The sequence below is a fragment of the Lytechinus variegatus genome, chromosome 16, assembly GCF_018143015.1.
Source record: "Lytechinus variegatus isolate NC3 chromosome 16, Lvar_3.0, whole genome shotgun sequence".
NCBI classification, from domain to species: Eukaryota; Metazoa; Echinodermata; class Echinoidea; order Temnopleuroida; family Toxopneustidae; genus Lytechinus; species Lytechinus variegatus.
Window position 1 is genome coordinate 11,864,802 of NC_054755.1, and position 20,740 is coordinate 11,885,541.

Consider the following 20,740-nt stretch of genomic DNA (forward strand, 5'->3'; position numbering starts at 1 on the left):
ATGCCACAGCCTCTTAAGCGATTGACCAGCGCCAGCTCAAGACATAAACTACTTTGACAGACCCTTGATCATACCCAGGATTCAACAGTTTCATCACTTAGTCTTGTGATATATACCCAGTTAAACAATAAGTAATTTCTTATCCCAACACCATTCCTACAACAATATCAATATTCCCAAAAACTAAAATATTTATAGTACTTTTCCAAACATCCCAATTTTTAATAAGGATCGAATAGCAATAATAAATTATCAACCAAAATTCACAATGTATTTCTGTTCGTTTAAAGGTCAAGTCCACCTCAGAAAAATGTTGATTTGAATCAATAGAGAAAAATCAGACAAGCACAATGCTGAAGATTTCATCAAAATCGGACGTAAAATAAGAAAGTTATGACATTTCAAAGTTTCGCTTATTTTTAACAAAATAGTTATATGAACGAGCCAGTTACATCCAAATGAGAGAGTTGATGATGTCACTCACTCACTATTTCTTTTGTTTTTTATTGTTTGAATTATACAATATTTCAGTTTTTACAAATTTGAGGATTAGGACCTCCTTGCCTGAAGCACAAAATGTTAAAATAATGGAATTCCACGTGTTCAGGGAGGAATGAAACTTCATTTCACATGACAATGACAAGAAAATCAAAATAAAAACAATAAAAAACAAAAGAAATAGTGAGTGAATGACATCATCGACTCTCTCATTTGGATGGAGCTGGCTCGTTCATATAACTGTTTTTGTGAGATGAAGCGAAACTATGAAATGTCATAACTTTCTTATTTTACATCAGATTTTGATGAAATTTTCAGTGTTATGCTTGTTGAATTTTTCTCTTTATTCAAATCAAGTTTTTGTTGGGGTGGACTTGTCCTTTAATGAGAGGTTATAGGTAGCAAGACTATCCCAACATGCGTAAACCTACGGCAGAAGATTCACTGTGTGCAACATCTCGTAGTTGGGTTACCTTCCCTCTTTAACTGCATATTTGACCATCATAAAGGTGGGGAGAGTGGGGCCTTCATAAGGGTAATATAACCCCCTAGAATTTAGCGCATAAATTCCGAAGCTTCATTATTCAGAAGGTTCGGTTATTCGGAAGGTTTGTAATTCCGAAGGTTCGTAATTCCTAAGGTTCGGTAATCCGAAAACAAAATAAGGTTTGTAATTCCGAAGGTTCGTATTTCCGAAGGTTTGTAATTCCGAAGGTTCGTAATTCCAAAGGTTCGTTAATCCGAAAACAAAATGAGGTTCGTAATTCCCAAGGTTCGTTAATCCGAAAACGAAATGAGGTTCGTAATTCCGAAAAACGAAATGAGGTTCGTAATTCCCAAGGTTAGTTAATCCGAAAACGAAATGAGGTTCGTAATTCCGAAGGTTCGTTAGTTCGAAAACGAAATGATTAACTAACGCTATTTCGTTTTTGGACTGACGAACCTTCGGAACAACAAACCTTATTTCGTTTTCGGATAAACGAACCTTCAGAACAACGAACCTTATTTCCTTTTCGGATTAACAAACCTTCGGAACATCCAACCTTATTTTGTTTTCGGATTATCGAACCTTCGGAATAATACCACAAATGTTCGGATTAACAAACCCTTTTACGTTTTTGGATTAACGAACATCGAGGTATAGGCAATTAACGTGTTTCAGAATTACAAACCTTCGGAATAAAGACCCTTCAGAATTACGAACCATCGGAATTACGAAGTGTAACCGAATTTAGAATTAACCCTCATAAGTTAAAGGAAAATAAACCCTCATCTGGTTTTCAGTCCTTTTCAGGACGTAACTCACTGTCAAGAAAAGAATACATCTAATTTCCTCTTTTTATCCTTTCTTGTCTTTCCATTTCAATTTTTCTGCCTGTATATCCTTCCCTTCTTCATATCACAAATGGTGAACTGTAAACCTTCTCCACGTTAACCCCTGTTTTTTTTTCTTATATTCATCCAAATATTGATTTTGATTTGTAACAAAAATGAGTGACTAAAAATATCACCCTTTTCCAATTTAGAATGCAGTCGAAAACTAGATTTAAATATGTCAAGGGGGTGTGCAAATGGCACTGTTAATTCATTAATGTCATTTTTAAAGCGAAATCAACTACAAACTTACTTTGACTGAACAGAGAAAAATAAAACAAGCATAACCCTGATTTTTTTTTCAAAATGAATGTGAAATATTTACTTTTTTGAATGCCATCTCCTACTTGTGCTGCTCTAAGATGATCATCAAAATTTTATTAATTGCTTTGATCTGTTTTGCATCACTATTTTCATTCTTTGTATTACTGCATTCTTACAATAATTTTTAGTGCTATTTTGAGAGTAATGATCAGCAAAGTACAAAAATTAATAAGTGCAACCATGGATATGTCAATCAATGCTCGCTTCATAATATATTCAAATTCTACCCATCATACCTTGTGATATGAGAATCATGAACTCATATTCTGTTCTTAAATAGGTAAACAATTTTGCTCAAAATTTGAATATAGTTATCCTAGACTACCTGTTGTCATAATCAGCATTACCAGTGAGTTCCAAGATTTTGACAGTCAGATTGATACCCCAGGAAACAGTTTAATAATAATAATAATAGGCATTCATATAGCGCTATCTTTCTAGAAATATTCTATTCCAAGGCGCATTGTTTATTTTTATTATTACCACGGCTTTAGCTCGAGTTGCCTTTCAGCGCTCAGTGCATTCAAGGAATTAATCCTGCCGGGTACCCATTCACCTCACCTGGATTGAGTGCAGCAAAATGTGGATATATTTCTAGCTGAAGGAAATTACGCCATGGCTGGGATTCGAACCCACGACCCTCTGTTTCAAAGTCAGAAGACTAAGCCACTGGGCCACAACGCACCACGTCATCAACTCCAGTATCACTGACGTAATTTTGTCAAAGTAGATTAATCCGGGGGGGGGGGACTCGACCAAAAAATTGGTGGGGGTGTGCCGTGGGCGAGACAAAAAACGGGGGCCTTGGAGCGGGCTTATTGTAAAAAGGAGGGTCCTCGGAACTACAAATGTTTGTGTAAATGGGGGTCCTTGGTACGGATCACCAGCGTGCCTTGAGTGCATATGCATCCCTCTGGAATGGGTGTGCATGTATGATGCAGCTAGCCCGGCGGCATGGCCGCCGGGTGCGCTCGCGCAAAGGCGATGGTCGGACAGTGCTCTGCGGCCGCTTTTCACCAAAATTGCAGCTCATTGTATCAGATCAATGTAACCGGAACGCGGTAATGAAAAATATGCGAAGCTTTGGAGCGGACTTCTTCTCTTCTCGATAAGAAAAAAATGCAATGCTTTGGAGCAGCTTTTTTTGTTCTTTTTCTCAATAAGACCAAAATGCTATGCCTTGGAACGGAAATATGAGTGTAAAAATTGGGGTCCCCTCCGCGGCACATACCCACTATGCATTATATACTGAGTGCCTGAGTCCCCCCCCCCCCCCCAGGATTAATCAAACTGACAGTTCAGAGGAAACCAGTGTATCACTTACCCCATTTGACTTTACTCTTTCCACTATCGATATTGAATGTACCTGGTGCTTACTGAAGTTCTTTAAAAGTCTCCAAATATCATTTCATGAAAGCGGTGTGAATGTTTTTGCAGCTCACAATCAGCAAAAGAGGTCCAAAATCAGATTGCAAGTTGCTTCCTCAAGCTTCCCAAGTACTTTGCTCATCAATGTTTAGGTTTAATGTTGTATTTTTAGGAATGTGTGTTCATTTGGATTTGATTGGCTGAGAGTCGACATGACTCCTCCCGCTTGACTTTATGAACCAATGGATGACATAGCGTGGGTGGCACTTGGGGAAGCATTGGCCTAAGGAGTGTGGGGTTGGGGTGGGGGGCGGAGAGTGTGAGGAATTTGTTATTAGCTGGAAGATATGTACATAGTTTGTTTTTATGTCCCTATGGTAACAAGAAAACTTTTTGTAAATGTTGATGGAAACAATTTTGGGAGATAAGCAAGAAGAGGTTAAGATGAAAAGTGGTATAAGAGAGAGAGGTTGGAAAGATAGAGAGAAGGATTGAAGGAGGGTGTTGTGGGTGGAAGGATGAGGGGAGGGAGAGGGATGAGGGAGGATAGTGATGGGGTTAGAGAGAGGGGGGACAGGGGTAAAAGGGTAGGGTGTGAGGAGAAAGGGGTGGAGGAAGAGAGATGGGTCAGGGAGGAGGGGCATGGAGAGGGGATGGAAAGATAAATGGGAAGAGGGGATGAGGGATAGAGAGGATGTGGGGAGAGGAGAGATAAAAGGTGAGAGAGGGTTGAGGGTAATGGGGTGGAAGAAGAGAGGGGTTAGGGAGGAGGGATATGGAGAGGGTATGAAAAGATAAAAGGGGTAAAAGTGGAGAGGGGATGAGGGATAGAGAGGGTATGGGGAGAGAAGGGGTAAAAGGTGAGAGGGAGTTGAGGGTGATGGGGTAAAAGGTGAGAGGGGTTAAAGGGAAGAGGTGTGAGGAAGAGAAGGGTCAGGGAGGAGGGATATGGAGAGGGGATGGAAAGATAGAGGGTGAAAGGGGGAGGGTATGGGGAGAATGTGTGGAGGAGACATGGGTCAGGGAGAGGGGGTTATGTAGAGAGGGATGGAAATATAGAGGGTTAAAGGGAAGTGGGGTGGGGAATGAGAGGGGTGGATGATTAGATGGGTCAGGGAGGAGGTATATGGAGAGGGGATTGAAAGAAAGAAGGAGGGAGAGGGGGTTGGGGAGAGAAGGGGTAAAAGGTGAGAGGGGGTTGAGGGTGATGAGGTATAAAAGAGAGGGGTGGAGGAGAGAGATGGGTCAGGGGGGATATGGAGAGGGGATGGAAAGATAGAGGGGGAAAGGGGAGGGTATGAGGAGAAATGGATGAAGGAGACATGGGTCAGGGAGACGGGGGTTATGTAGAGAGGGATGGAAATATAGAGGGGTTGAAGGGAAGTGGGGGAGGATTAGATGGGTCAGGGAGGAGGGATATGGAGAGGGGATGGAAAGAAAGAAGGAGGGGGATGGAAAGAAAGAAGGAGGGAGAGGGGGTTGGGGAGAGAAGGGGTAAAAGGTGAGAGGGGTTGAGGGTGATGAGGTATACAAGAGAGGGGTGGAGGAGAGAGATGGGTCAGGGGGATATGGAGAGGGGATGGAAAGATATAGGGGATAAAAGGGGAGGGTATGAGGAGAAATGGATGGAGGAGGCATGGGTCAGGAAGACGGGTTATGTAGAGATGGATGGAAAGAAAGGGGTTCAAATGGAAGAGGGGTGGAGGAAGAGAGGGGTCAGGGAGGAGGGATATGGAGAGGGTATGGAAAGATAAAAGGGGTAAAAGTGGAGAGGGGATGAGGAATTGAGAGGGTATGGGGAGAGAAGGGATAGAAGGTGAGAGAGGGTTGAGGGCAATGAAGGTGGAAGGAGAGAGGGGAGTAGGTATAGAGGGGTAGGGAAAAACAGAATAGAAACCAAAGGAAAAGAGACATGCATGAAAAAAAATTCCATGGACATGTAAAGGGTCAAATGGGGGTGGAAAAAGAAAGAAAGAGATTTAAAAAAAAAAAAAAAAAAAAAAAAAAAAAAAAGGTAGCAATAGTTACCGCTAGAAGAGATGGATAGACATAATGAAAGCATATGAGAGAAGTGGTAAAAAGGGATATGCAGAGAGCACCCCCCCCCCTCTCCCCACATCCACCAGCCTTGAAAAGAGAAAAAATGAAAATTGTAAAATTTATATACACTATCTTCAAGTAAAACGAGATATCTACATGTAGATTTGATAGGCCTTCTATTTTTAAAAAAAGGAGGATTTTTTTTAGAGAAAGAGTTCAAGGAACTTTGAAGTCAGGGTAGACAAAGATAACTAGAGCAGTTTAAAGTTGAAGAGTTAAGAGAGAGAGAGAGAGAGAGTAGATCGGGAGGAGAAAGCAAACAGGAAGAAAAATCTCAAGAAGGAATAGTTGTAGGAAAGGAGAAAGAGAGAAATAAGAACGCTTTTAGAAGCTGTCTAAAAGGAAAGCACTTTGGGTCATTTTAGCACTGAGAAAGAAATAATGGGGTGAAATTCAGGTCAGCAAAAGTGTAAATGATAGGAGATTTTGCACTTTTCTGACTTGTCGTGACTTTCTGAGAGAAGCTTGTTAAGTGTTTGTGAAAGCTGATAAAACTTTCAAAATACAAATATGCAATTGTTGTGGATTCAGATATGTCCAAAGTGCCAGACTAAACATTGCTTTTGGATAATGGAATATTTTGGGAAAATGAAATATATATTTGACACTTCTGACATTATGTGCTTCATTGATACTTAATAGGAAAAAGGGTTATATTAATGTTAACCACTGATTTTTTTTCTTTTGCTTTTTTTCCTATAAGGCCACAAATTTATCCACATTTGGTGACAATTTTAATTGAAAATATCTAATATGATAGTCAAGGATACCTATTGAAAGATACTGACATAGAAGCATATCTATTAAAACTTGCATAGTCCCTTGTATGCATTTGTTTAGAAGCCCCATCTTTAAATGAAATGAGTTACTAGTACAGTGTTAAAAAGCCACATATGTGCAATGCATGATAGTGTCATCAATTACCTTTATTTTTGCTATGTACCTTACTAAAAGGCAGAAGGTCCTGAAGTACAGTGCATCCCACAAAAAACGAAACTGAGATTTATCGATGATTTATCATAACTTAATCACAAATACAATAGACAGATGACCTACCATTGTAAAGCTTAGAATCTCCTCTTTCATCTTAAATTACTTAGATTATTTCTCATTCAAGCATGAGTGAGCAAAAACAATTTGAAGAGGGGATACCCAAAAGTCATTTGGCGGGCTATTTCTGGGTTTCAAAAAGAAAACCACATTTTTAAAATTCAATATCTGCTCTTTAATTTCATACCTCATTTACAGAAAATGGTCAAGAAATAACAAAGTTATGGTTATTTAAAATAAGGCTTGAATTTCAATAATTTCATAAAATTAAGGGGTGCTACAGGCTAGCATTCAAACTCACTTGACACTCCCGTTTTGTTGACGATCAGCCATGCATTAAGTCTTTTGTTAACCATGCGATAGCTTATGTCACGTCTGTGGGAAACCAGTGAAAACATGTTTATTCAATGAAATTATGGAAATACAAGCATTTTTTAGAGGGAACATAACTTGTTTACTTCTTGACTATTTTTTGTGATTAAGGTATCAAATAAAAGAGCAGATATTGAACTTTTTAGGCACGTGATTTTCTTTTTGAAATTCAGATACCCCCCGCCAAATGAGTTTTTGGTATCCTTTCTTCAAATTGTTTTTGCTCACTCATGCGTGAATGGGGAATAATCTAAGTAATTTCAGATGAAAGAGGAGATTCTATGCTTTACATAGGTAGGTCATTTGTGTATTGTGTTTGTGATTAATTTATGATAAATCATCGCTTAATCTTAGTTTCATTTTTTCTGGGACGCACTGTATAGTCTTTCATGATTTACAAACAGCTGCATGAGACTGGCCCTTGGTAATTAGACTGATTAATAAATTTCTCTTTGTTCCAGGTTGTATCAAGAATATTCTACACCATCAACAGATCATGGACGGGGAGAATAACATTACCAGAACTCAGAAGGAGTAATCTACTTTCGGTAAGTCAAATCTTAACCCCGATAAGACAGGTACCGTGTTTACACGCTGCCCTGCAGATTATAAATGCAGCGCAGGATAACCCACGAGCCAAGTCTGCACCGGTTATCCTGCGTTGCGTTTACATGTTGTCCCAAGCTTGCGAATCAGACTCCGCTCCCAGGGCATAAATACAGATGTCTGTCGTGAGACGGGGCAAGTTAATCACATTTACACACATAAAAAAGGCGAGTCTGGCCCGTCTCTGGCAAATTTATCACCCTTCCCCCGCCCCTTTAACATATTTTGTTATAAATCAATTACATAAAATTTGTGCTGCATTGTTCATTGCATAGTCTTGCACAGTTCTCGAGATCAAATTTGCGACATCCATGTTCGTAGTTCAAATATTACACATGATTTTTTTATTGCAAGTCGGACCTTTCTCAAAAATGTGATAAGGTAATGTTTACTCCAGAGCATAGAATTAGACATTTGATATCAAGTTTTATAAGTTGTGGGTACCTGAGAGATTTCTGAGAGAAGCAAGTTAACTATTTCCCACTGTGAATTATTGTGGGTTAACTATGATAATATGCAGTAATGCTTTATACAATGTTTCTAAGCATTGCAAACTGTTACCCCAGCATTAGCATGGCTGCCCTGATTAGGTGCTTGGGCATTCAAGGAATTCCTTCCAGCCGATACTCATTTTACTTCTCCTGGGTGGAGAGTGGCAAATTGACATCTTGCCAAAGGCCATGAGTGCTGCGATGGGATTTGGACCTGGACTTTGTGGTTCATGTTCTGGAGACCTGTCCCCTAAGCCACAACACATGTATGCATTGGGAGATCTGTTCAGAAATCAAATGATGTAATGATAGACTGATATTCTCTTCACAAATATAAAGACGATGGTGCCTTTGGTTTAGTGTGTTATCATTTTCATTGACTATCTTTCAGAAGGGTGTGGGGGGACTAAAATGATTCCACCAGGCAATCACCTGTCGTCAAACTCCATCATGGCTACAGGAAGTCAAGGGTCAGCGGGGGGTCAGGTTATCCCTAACAGAACCCTCTCTGTCCCGAAGCAAATTACGAGGCTATTTAACACTTCTTTTAATGAGAATCCTGAAGCCTGGAACGTGCACCTGTGCAACTAGCTGCAGAGTTTATCTCTCCAGAAAGCCAAACTTTGTCTGAAGTTTTTCAAAACATAGAGCTGATAAATAATTGAAAATGGAATGGAGCACTTTCGGTCCCAGTCAATGCCCTCAGACCAAAATGAAGTAGATCTATTTAAAGCTAAAGTAAACTGATGTAGCTGCAGCAAACAATTATTTAATGAGATAAAGTAAATGAAATCAAGGTCAAATGTTACCATATCATTGTAGATCCAGGTTGGTGTTTCATAAAGCTGTTCATATGTGACGATTGACTTTACAAATGACTGGTGATCCTTTTTTAGGAACTAGATCAATGCCAATGGAAATCTGGCATGTATCATTTACCACAAGTAAGGATCTCCAGTCATTCGTAAAACCGCTCGTATCTTACGTACTGCTTTTAAAAAACACCCACCTGGGGCCCGTTGCATAGAACTTTTTACCTGAAAAAACTCAGGTTGTTTTAACCGGAGTTTTTGCCCTGTGTTAAAGTCAATGGCAGAAATCAGACTAACCTTAGTTTTCCGTTTTTACCAGAGTTTTCTCAGGTAAAAAGTTTTATGCAACAGGCCCCTGATCTAGTAAGTTTAAAAACAGAAAACTTTAAGAAGTGATTAAATTTATTTGCTGAAATACCAGCAAACTGAATATTGATACACTGGGAATAGCATAGCTTTCTTACTTCAAGGAATAACTTCCTGCCCGGTAACCATTTTCCTCACCTGGGTTGAGTGTGGCAGATGCTGTGAAATATCTTGCAAAAGAATGAAATTGCGACAGCAAGATTGGAACCCTGTACCCTATTATCTATTGTACAGGGACAAAACCACTAGACCACAAAAACTTGTACAGAGAATTACAGAGATACTATCTTAGGTCTTCCAGTACCATGATTTTAATCATTTTATATCATGATATTTAGTCATGATCACTGTTTTGGGAAATCTATTTTCCTGTTTTGAATTGCTTTCGTTAGTTTACAAACTTTGAACACTGACATCAACAAGCCAGCATTTTCATACAATATACCTTGTCTTGTTTTTGTAATTGATATCTGGTATTGACACTGAGTCATTGGAGTTGTTGCAATCATATAAAGAGGATTGACATTTTGCACATTCTAATATCAAATGATTTTGTTCTGGTAAGAGAAGCTTAAAGGACAAGTCCACCCCAACAAAAACTTCATTTGAATAAAAAGAGAAAAATTCAACAAGCATAACACTGAAAATTTCATCAAAATCGGATGTAAAATAAGAAAGTTATGGCATTTTAAAGTTTCGCTTATTTTCAACAAAATAGTTATATGAACGAGCCAGTTACATCCAAATGAGAGAGTTGATGACATCACTCACTATTTCTTTTGTATTTTATTATATGAAATATGAAATATTTTCATTTTCTCATTGTCATGTGAAATGAAGTTTCATTCCTCCCTGAACACGTGAAATTCCATTATTTTAACATTTTGTGATTCAGGCAATGAGGTCCTAATCATCAAATTCGTAAAAATTGAAATATTGTATAATTCAAACAATAAAAAACAAAAGAAATAGTGAGTGAGTGACGTCATCGACTCTCTCATTTGAATGTAACTGGCTAGTTCATATAACTATTTTGTTGAAAATAAGCGAAACTTTGAAATGTCATAACTTTCTTATTTAACATCCGATTTTGATGAAATCTTCAGCATTGTGCTTGTCTGATTTTTCTCTATTGATTCAAATCAACATTTTTCTGAGGTGGACTTGACCTTTAAAAAGGGGAGTATCAATTCTCTCTAGAATCCTGTGACCCAGAAACTAGTAAAGGTAGTCTTCGTCAGTCCAAGTTTGTTCCATCTTAAGAATACAGATAAATGCCAGTTGTGGTAACGATCTCAGAATGAGTTTGAACAGAATCCAATAAAATTACCAGTGTTTGTATGTATGAATAAAAAATATGTGCCAAATGGCTCTGGAAGAAAATGTGTAATTGCTGAGAAATTAGCAAAATAAGCATGGAATTCCATCAAATCTCAGGTATTTTTCTAAGCAATATTAATACTTTGTCCCACATATGCTTTTCTGTGTTAGTGATCAACAGAATTTTCGGTTTTGAGATTTCACGATTTCACAAAGATAAGTTTACATTAATTGAACCAGATCTAGATATATGATAATATGGTGAAAATTAATATTGATTTAAAGACTTTCTCACGAAATAATTGTTTGCTGCAACTACTTTCTTTTACCTTTAAAGTCCATCCAAGGTTAAAGTTCAAGTCCATCCCAGCAAAAATTGATTTGAATGAAAAGAGAAAAATTAAAGTAGCATATTACTGAAAATTTCATCAAAATCAGATGTAAAATAAGAAAGTTATGAAGTTTTAGAATTTTGCTTAATTTCACAAAACCCAGCATGCACATCCTGGACAGTGTGCAAATGAGCAGACTGATGACATCACCCACTCACTATTTATTTTGTATTTTGTTCCATGAAATATGAAGTATCTTAATTTTTGAATAATAATAATACTAAAAATAATGGTATATTTACCCAGGGTAGCCACTTCGGTTCCGGAAACTGTTTTCCCAGTGGGCCATGCTATTCTCAATCATCCTGCTTTTTAAGCTTTGACTTACATTTAAAATGTAGGATTGCCATTATTGTAACCTATTTGTGATTCATGCTTCCTTGTAGTCAAATCTGCAAGTATTGAAATATTCTGTTTCATATATTCAAATGCAAAAGATAAAGTGAGTGAGTGACATCGACACTCTCTTTTGCATGCTACTGTGTTGTTACATGTATCTGTTTTTTCATAAATAAGTGAAATTTTAAATTGCGACAACTTATTTTGCATCCGATTTTGATGAAATTTACAGTATTGAGCTTGTTTGCTTTTTCTCTTTTTGATCTACTTTTTGTTGAGATGGACTTGCCCTTTAAACTCAAGAGTATTGTCTCTTAATTTAAGCACAGCAGTTAGTCAGGCTTAAATGATTATGAACCCCACACCCCCCCCCAAAAAAAAAGTGAACACTGATGTTGACAGGTATAGAGAGATATGCCTACAATCAATCATAATATTTTGTTTGATGTAAAAGTACAGCAAGAATTGCACAATTTAGGTCATTAATTTACATGTATGCTAGAAATTGTACACTTGTGGTTTTTGTTTGGATTATATACCATTTAACTTCCGATCTATTCACCCTAGGTCATTGCACTATTAGAGGAAGAAGATGACATCAACCAGATCACAGATTTCTTCTCCTACGAGCATTTCTACGTCATCTACTGTAAGTTCTGGGAGCTCGACACGGACCATGATCTTTACATCGACAAGAAAGATCTGGCACGACATCAAGATCATGGTGAGATGGAACTCATTTCTCATGCTGGGAAGGATTTCACAAAACATTTTGCTTTGAGCCAATCAGATGCAATGATTTCAGTAGCTTATAACAAATAGTGAAAATCACTCATAAGAAAGATCTAGTGCAACATGAAGACAATGGTACGATAGGGTCGTAGTGGGAAGGGTTTAAAGAAACATTTTGCTTTTAGCCAGTTAGATGCAATGATTTCAGTAGCTTATAACAAATAGTGAAAATCACTCATAAGAAAGATCTAGTACAACATGAAGACAATGGTATGATAGGGTCGTAGTGGGAAGGGTTTCAAGAAACATTTTGCTTTTAGCCAGTTAGATGCAAGCATTTCAGAAGCTTATAACAAATAGTGAACATCACTCATAAGAAAGATCTAGTACAATATGAAGACAATGGTAAGATAGGGTCATAGTGCAGAGTATTTCAAGAAACATTTTGCTTTTTAACCAATTAGATAGAAGGATTTCACTAGCTTATAACAAATAGTGAAAATCACTGACAAGAAAGATCTAGCACGTCATTGAATCTGTGGTAAGATAGATTCTTACTCGAGAGCATTTCATGAAACATTTTTAACCAAACGGCACATTGATAATCAAAATGTTTCTTGTTTTATTTCAGCCATTTCTTCTCGAATGATTGACAGAATATTTTCTCCTGGAACAGTTCTCAGGTAAGCTGACTCTCCCATTTCATGAAGATATTTTTCCTTTAAGTAACAAATGATCTCTGGATTGATGGGTATTAAAAATATTGATTCCATCAAAAATTCCAATTACTGAGAATGCTAGAAAATCCTGTTTAAAATCCTGTAAAAACCATGTAAAAATGTTTCCAAAATTGCAAAGAGGGATTGCAAAGTCCTCTGTCCTCCTGTTACAGGTATTTCCAATGCTTTTTCACAAAGTCTAGGGTCATCAAATGATAATTCACTTCACATGAAAACTGATGCCTATCTTGACATTATTAAGTCTTAATATGAAATGGGTCCAAGGGCCAGTATTCAATTAGATACTAAAGCCAAATTTTACTTGGTATTTTGTTTAAGTAAAATACTTATCCATCTTTGATATTCAATTACATTTTGGGGCTAAGTATTTTGCTTCAATCTAAGTCATACGTCTGCTGCCTACCAGACTTAAGTCCGGCTTGCATGCAATTCATACATTGCGTGTTATTTGGTTCAAACTTTATGATGTCACAATGGTTATTAGTAAGTATTTTTACTTAAATTTGGCTTGATAAAGTAAAATACTTTGATGTGAATGTAAATACGAGTTAAGGCATTTTGCTTAGCCAAGTATAAATGCTAAGTGAAATACTTACAAAATTGATAACTTTCAATTGAATAATAGTCAGGGGTTACAAAGATTTAAGCATGACTTATAGTCGCACTTAAATAACTAGTAGCGTACGGTATGAAAGCCATGGCTGCATTTGTCAGATAATGCAAAGAGGATGCATATTACTGCGTACCGATCAATAAGATTTGCGCTTTGCATATCATGTATGCGTCAGCATTTAAGTGCGACTTAAGTCATACTTAAATCTTTGTGAAACACCCCCCAAGTCTTCATATTTCTTGTCTTCTTCTCTCTTCCTCTAACAGCCCTGCATCCATCAGAGAAGGTCGGATGAGCTACAATGAATTTGTTTCTTTTCTTTTATCGGAGGAAGACAAAAAACAACCAATCAGGTACTCAGACCCACTAGACATTTGTAAACATTGGAGTTATTTATTGATCAAAACATGTCATCCAGCCAGTGAAATAATGACGTTGCCAACTTTATAAAGTGCACATTAATGAGCATGATCAAATATTACAAAATTCCTTAGAAAACATGACAATTATATATACATGGATAGCAATCCAAAATATACAGTCTACTGAAGTAAAGAACTTGAATTTAGAATATTCTAAAATCATGGGATATTATAGTGCAATTGTTGATAAATTTCCAAAATTTACATCAATAACTGGGATATACCCATTTGATTTGCTAGTTCATTACGATGAACCTGCGTGCCGAATATAGAGTACACAATTTTTCCTGCGCGCGCGCTGCATCTCCCTACCAACGCACTATCCCAAGATCGTCGCGCAATTTGGCGTCCATTTCCTCTTTTACTTTCGCCTGCGGTCGAGTGCAGTCGCAAGCTAAGTACACTCTCAAAATTGCATTTCTGTTTTCCGTTTGGATACTTTATTGTGCAATTCTTCCCTTATTTCAATCTTATTTTCTCTCATCTAAGATTGTTATAGGATTATCACGTCGCGCGGAGCTTCCGTGATATTATTTTAACGTTTCTTGTCCCTCTTCGTGAGTTTGTTTTTTAAAGATACGTTTCTCACAGGCGGGTTGTCTTCACCTCTCCGCCCCATAGCTCCGCGCCTTCCTGCTCGGGCGTTGTCTTCGCTCCTTTTTAATCCTTTTAATTCTTTTTATTCACTGACTTCTTCGTTTATACGACTCGTCGTGAATTTAATTGATTTATTTCTCCACAGATAGGTTCTGTAGGACGTTAGGAGCGTCGTATTCCAGCCTCGTTTCAAGTTCTTTGTCTCTTGTTTCGAGTTAGTTGATTGTTCTTTTGTTTCAATCAATCCTTTGCTCTTGTATTTATTAATTGAATTAATTGGTTAATTGATTAATTAATTAATTGATTGATTCTTTTAATTCTTGACTTGCTCCTTTGCCTCGATTCAAGTTCTTTGTTTCTTGTTTCGAGTTAGTTGATTGTTCTTTTGTTTCAATCAATCCTTTGTTCTTGTGTTTATTAATTGATTAATTATTCAATTAATTATAAAAAAAAAAAAAATATTTTCTTTCCTTCACAAGAATACTTAGAATTTTTTTTAGGAAGCCGTCTCCTGTCAGCGTTCGTCGCCTTTGACTCGGCCTTCCTTCTCGGGAAAGCTATCTTTGTTTTTCCCCCCTTCCTTTTCAAGTCAGCTACCGGTCTCTGGACTTATACTTTTTTTTTTTCTTAAACTTCTTGTTTATAAAAAAAAAAAAAGAAAGGGAATCTTGCTCCCCTTTTTTCCTTAGCTGATCCTCACCTCAAGAAAAATTTTTTTTTTTCTTTTGAACAGGTGGACACAACAAAACAACAAAAAAAAAAAAAAAAAAAAACTTAGTGTTTTCTTCTTTTTAGATGCTTCCCCCCTTCCTTCTTTTCAGAATTTTGGCGGAAGCAGATTCTTGTTGTGATAATCAAATAATTAATTTTTCTAACGGACTTCAGGGACAGTGTCTCTTAATAATTCTTAATTATTACTGTTTCCTTTGTTCTGGGATTTTACCTTGTATCATCCTTGTGAGATCCGTTTTTGACTCTCAAAAGTCCGCTTTTTGAGGTCCTTGTCTTCTGGGTTGGGGTTTGTTACCCCCCCTACCCCCTTTGCTTCTCTTTTTTTTCTATCTTACTACTAGATCACCCTACGGCAATAATGAGCCTTTCGGACTCTCTTTCTGAAGAGCCTCAGGCGGCTGCTGTTTCGGGGCCCGACACCAGGGTCTTATCCCCCACCACAGGTAGTATAGATAGCGAGAACAGAGTCAGAGCCCCGTGGGCTCTCAAAGGGGTGGAACCGTGGACGCGCGTTCACGTGCCCCGCTTAATAAGGGTGGAACCGTGGATTTGCGACCACGTGCCCGCACGGTGATGGCCAAGGCTTCCGTCCCGGAACCTGAACCTTATTGGGGAGCGTCGCACTAGTACAGAAAACGGCGACTCCTCTAGGGCTGTCAGACCCACCGGCCATCGGGTCACCTAAAGTCCGGGGGGAGAGCACGGGTCTCTCCACCCGGCAAAGACTAGGCTCGATGCCGTGTAAGACCCCTCTAGGGAGCGTCGGCAAAGGGCTACCAGCCCCTAGTCGGAAGAGGCACCTGAGTCCGACCGTGTCGGACTCTCAATTCAATCTGACGCCGTCAGATACGGCCGACGCCTCCTCTCGCTCGGCTAGCTCTCCCCGTGGGAGAGCTAAGGAGAGGAAGACAGGCGCAGCCCAGCCTCTTGTCCCTTCTTCCGCTCCGGCGCCGGAGCAACCGAAGAAGAAGAAAAGAAGAGGAGAACCACAGACGTAAGCCCCGCTCCGTCGGGCGGTCTGTCCTCTGATTCTTTTGATGGCCAGGCCTCTCAGCTTCTCAAGCTAATCTAGAGTGCCCTCCAGCACTGCGGGTTTTTACCCCCAGGCTTGCCTGCTTCAGCCGACGGTACTACCAACCGAGCGGATCAAGCAGACACCGGCCATCCAACACACCTCGGAGAGTCACCGGCAATATCATGTTTCGCCGGCTCACGCACCTGCAAGGGAAATTCCCGCTAATACACAGGTGCTATCGACATACGGGCGTCGCCCGCCATTATGTCACCAGACTCCCGATCATTATACCCTCTTCTGCCCCCCGGCGGGGGCCGCATAGAAGAGGAAGAAGAAGAAATTCTAGGTCGCTAATCCCGCTGTGCGGGCAGACCTTCCCTTCTGATTCTTGTGCCGACGGCCAGGCGTCGTAACTTCATGTTACAACAGAACGCCCTCGAGCACCACGGATCTTCATCCTAATGCTCTCTGTCAGCTAAAACCGCCGCGTCGAGCACTAGGCAGGTCAAGCAGACAGTCGCCGTCTCGCACCTCGGAGAGTCACCGGCAATATGATTCGCCGGCCCACGCACCTGCAAGGGAAATCCCCGCTAATACACAGGTGCTATCGACATACGGGCGTCGCCCGCCACTATGTCGCCAGACTCCCGATGATTGTTCCCTCTTCTGCCCCCCGGCGGGGGCAGCACAGAAGAGGAATAACAAGAAGAAAGTCTAGGTCGCTAATCCCACTTTGCGGGCAGACCTTTCTTTCTGATTCTTGTGCCGATGGCCAGGCGTCGTAACTTCATGTTACAACAGAACGCCCTCGAGCATCACGGATCTTTATCCTCATGCTCTCTGTCAGCTAAAACCGCCGTGTCGAGCACCGGGCAGGTTAAGCAGACATTCGCCATCTTGCACCTCGGAGAGTCACCGGCGATTTCATGATTCGCCGGCTCACGCACCTGCAAGGGAAATCCCCGCTAATACACAGGTGTTATCGACATACGGGCATCGCCCTCCATTATGTCACCAGACTCCCGATATTTTTGGGTCAGGCGTCGCACATACTCCCATGAGCAGTGCGGGTAATTCACCCAAGCTTCATATCAGCTTCAGCCGCCTTGCTAAGCACTGTGCGGCTCAAGCAATCACCTGTCCTCTCACACCGGGCATTTATTGAAACGCTGTTCACCTACACGGTGACCCCCGTTTCTATGCAGGTGCTTCCGACATACGGCTTTTAAGCATCAATATATCGGCAAGCTCTCGATGACCGACGGCTGGACTTTGCATCCGTTCAGGCTGCATCTATGCGTCCCCGAGCATTACGGGTTCTTATCCTCGTGTTCTCCGTCATTATAAGACCGCCGCGGTCTTATTGCTGGCGTCGGGTATTGAGCGGATTGAGACTTCTCTCGCCAACCCGCACTCCGGGGAGCCATCGGCGAGTTACCTGCATGGGTATTCCCCTTTTTATGCAGGTACTCCCGAATTCGCCCTCTACGTCAAGCCCACGTACGGCGACGACTCCTTCAGCGGTAACTCTCTCCATTCTACCCCCTAAGCGGGCCCGTAGATTGGAGGTAAGAATCTCTTACATACCGCATGCCGCACTTCTCTCGTGAGAATGTTTGGCTGCTTTGAGGGGGCAACCTATCACGTCCGCGGTCCGTCCGCCCAGGCGACGGGACCGTCGGTTTCTGGCCTGAACCTCACTTTCTATTCGAAAGTAAGGGTGCCCTGTCTTACTTAGCTCCTACCCTTGCAAGGCCAGAGTCAGGGCTAGTACAGACACCCGTCCTCCAGCGATCGCCGCTGAAGAGAGGGCGACTCCGATATGAGCACCATCACCGCTCAGCGGTATGTCCAACTACCTCATAGCTCTCCGAACTTATGAGTATGTATATCGGATCTGAATGTCACGGCGATTTAAAGTTCTCCTGTGCTTAGTAATCGCTACGCCTTCACCACCCGGTGCATTATGGTTATGTTAACCTATTGTCTCGTATTCGGGCGGCTCGTTCGAGCCCTGCCCGAGCTGCAATCACCGGTCGTCCAGCCGGACACCGCCGAAAGCACCCGCACCGAATACCTGGAGGGAATCAGCTTTTCATATGCTAGATATCCCTCCTGTTGACATTCACAGCTGTTCCCCGAGTCCTTCCCGGTCGGGTAAGCATCATCTCGGAGGAAAGAAACCGCCGTACATCTCATGAGATTATTGGCTATGTACGTGCGTTCAAGCTTGTTTAAAGCCCCAGACTTCTCTGTCGGCATTCTATGCCTATTTTCTGGGCACACCCACCGTACCGGGTCGGCGAGTTTACACCAAACAGTACGCCTTCAGACCATCGGTCGAGCTCTAACAGTCTATGTTATAGACTGCTCTCTATGTGGGTCAAGCTTGCGGGCGTCTCCGCCGTTTCCTCCTTGTGTGGAGTGGTCTACGGTGGATGTCTTACCGTGCCCATTTGTCGAATCGTCTTCTTATTTAGAAGCTTTTTCACTCGGCACACTCGAGTCGCCTCGCATGCTGCTTTCATCCTCCCTCCATGCAATGCATGTGGCCATGGTCACCGCACGACCGAGGATGATGTAACCGTGGATGCATGTATGCTTATGCCTACCTAACCACAATCACTACGACCCGCTTTTTCTCGGGCCGACTGCGGATGAGTCTCTCCATGTAAGTGATTTACTTCACTGGAGTTCTTCTTTTAGAAACTTAGATGCTCATCCCCCACTGCTTAGGGCGTCATTTTTGCCGCCCCCCGCAGCTTTTTGGAACTCCTTATTCTCCGATATCGGACTGTTCCACGCTGCCGCAACCGGCGCCGGCGGTGCTTGCTCTTACGATCACCTGAGAGACCAGGCCTTGTGGCTGTTTTCATAAACAACTGGTTCTCACCGCAGACTGATGGAAATTTTTGTGTTTATTTTCCTCAAGTCTCCCTCCTCCGCTTGTTTCTTCAAGCGAGGACATCGACACTCTTAGCCAGTTTCCGTCCCTAACTTGATAGGACAGGGCCGTTGCTACCTCATTCGATTCCGTTGGGAACGTACTGTTGAGGTATCATATCTGGCGATGTCTGTTCGTTAGAACATCTCTTGATTGTCACCTTCACGTAGGATCATGACAGAGACTTTTCGCCAGCTCCCTCTGGAGTACACTTGCTGCTGCTAGGGATTCCCCCGCCCGGCGGTCATCCATCGCAGCCTAGCCTCACGGGATCTCTCGGCAATGGTGGCTTGAGCCAAGCCACCTCTTCCACCGCGGGCACTGCACCCTCAGATGGGTGCTTCGTTCAGTACGGGAGAAAGGGGATCCTGAGTTCTCTCTCGATCACTCGGTCTATCACACTTTTGTCGTGATGTGTACCGCGCTGTTTCTCTGACACGCCCGGTTGAGCTATTTTAACCAGACTGCTTTATTCTACATAGGCAGCAGGTCCGCGGTATTTCTTATTAAAAGGATGGCACTCAGTCGCTTTCTCGACCCTTGACTGCCTTACGAGTGGTTTTCTTCTTAAATCCCTACTCTCCGTCGTTCCTAGTCCCCTTCGGACCGCTAGTAACTTTCTGCCACAGCTCTCTATCAGAATTCTGCAGATGTTCTGCCCTCACGCATTTGAGACGGATATCGAATTCTGGGCGCTTTCTCCCACGCGGAGGCTTCTGAGATCTCTCGCCTTCTCAGATTGTTCGATGGATCACTTACTGAGCCTTAAAGCTACAGTTTTCCGATCACGATTCTTGTTGAAAATTTCAACAAATTCCGAATTTTACGCTCTAGTCAGCTGGTGATGTTGTTCTCCTGACACTAGGCCGAGGGCCCATGATACTTAGTATCATTCTTCTTGGGCTCTTTCTTGGAATCGTCGTTCACGACTTCTCGAGGTACGTCTATTGACGCCCCTCTTTCCTTCACTCCTTGCTCTGAAGGACTTCTTCATATGAGGCTTTATCGCCTCCCCTGTCCGTAAGGCAACGGCCTTTGTGTCTTCATCTCCCTATTTTAACGCACTTCTTAGTCTAGACATGCCTCCCTTCACGTTGAATCCGTGTTGGTCTAGCAAATCAAATGGGTATATCCCAGTTATTGATGTAAATTATGAAAATACTTACCATGATTTTCTTATTTACGAGATAACTGGATATACCCATTTGAACCCTCCCTCCTACCCCTCGCCTTGTGTGACAACATGTCTTGCCCGCAGGCTCATGAGAGGAAATGGACGCCAAATTGCGCGACGATCTTGGGATAGTGCGTTGGTAGGGAGATGCAGCGCGCGCGCAGGAAAAATTGTGTACTCTATATTCGGCACGCAGGTTCATCGTAATGAACTAGCAAATCAAATGGGTATATCCAGTTATCTCGTAAATAAGAAAATCATGGTAAGTATTTTCATATTTTGATATACTCATTTAGGCTAAGAGAGAAAAACAATGTGTATATTTTCAACTGGTCATGAATGAAGCAAGTCAGCCTATG

General features: G+C 41.3%; 1 protein-coding gene across 2 annotated transcripts in view; it reads left to right on the forward strand.

Moving 5' to 3' along the window:
- LOC121429391 (serine/threonine-protein phosphatase 2A regulatory subunit B'' subunit beta-like) overlaps nt 1-20,740 on the forward strand; it is a 78,136-nt gene that overhangs the window by 51,505 nt on the left and 5,891 nt on the right. For both annotated transcript variants that reach the window (XM_041626370.1, XM_041626369.1), the window contains 4 exons: nt 7,548-7,634; nt 11,980-12,136; nt 12,776-12,827; nt 13,764-13,850. In XM_041626370.1, the coding sequence (XP_041482304.1) occupies nt 7,548-7,634; nt 11,980-12,136; nt 12,776-12,827; nt 13,764-13,850 (383 nt within the window). The remainder of the gene's footprint in view (nt 1-7,547; nt 7,635-11,979; nt 12,137-12,775; nt 12,828-13,763; nt 13,851-20,740) is intronic.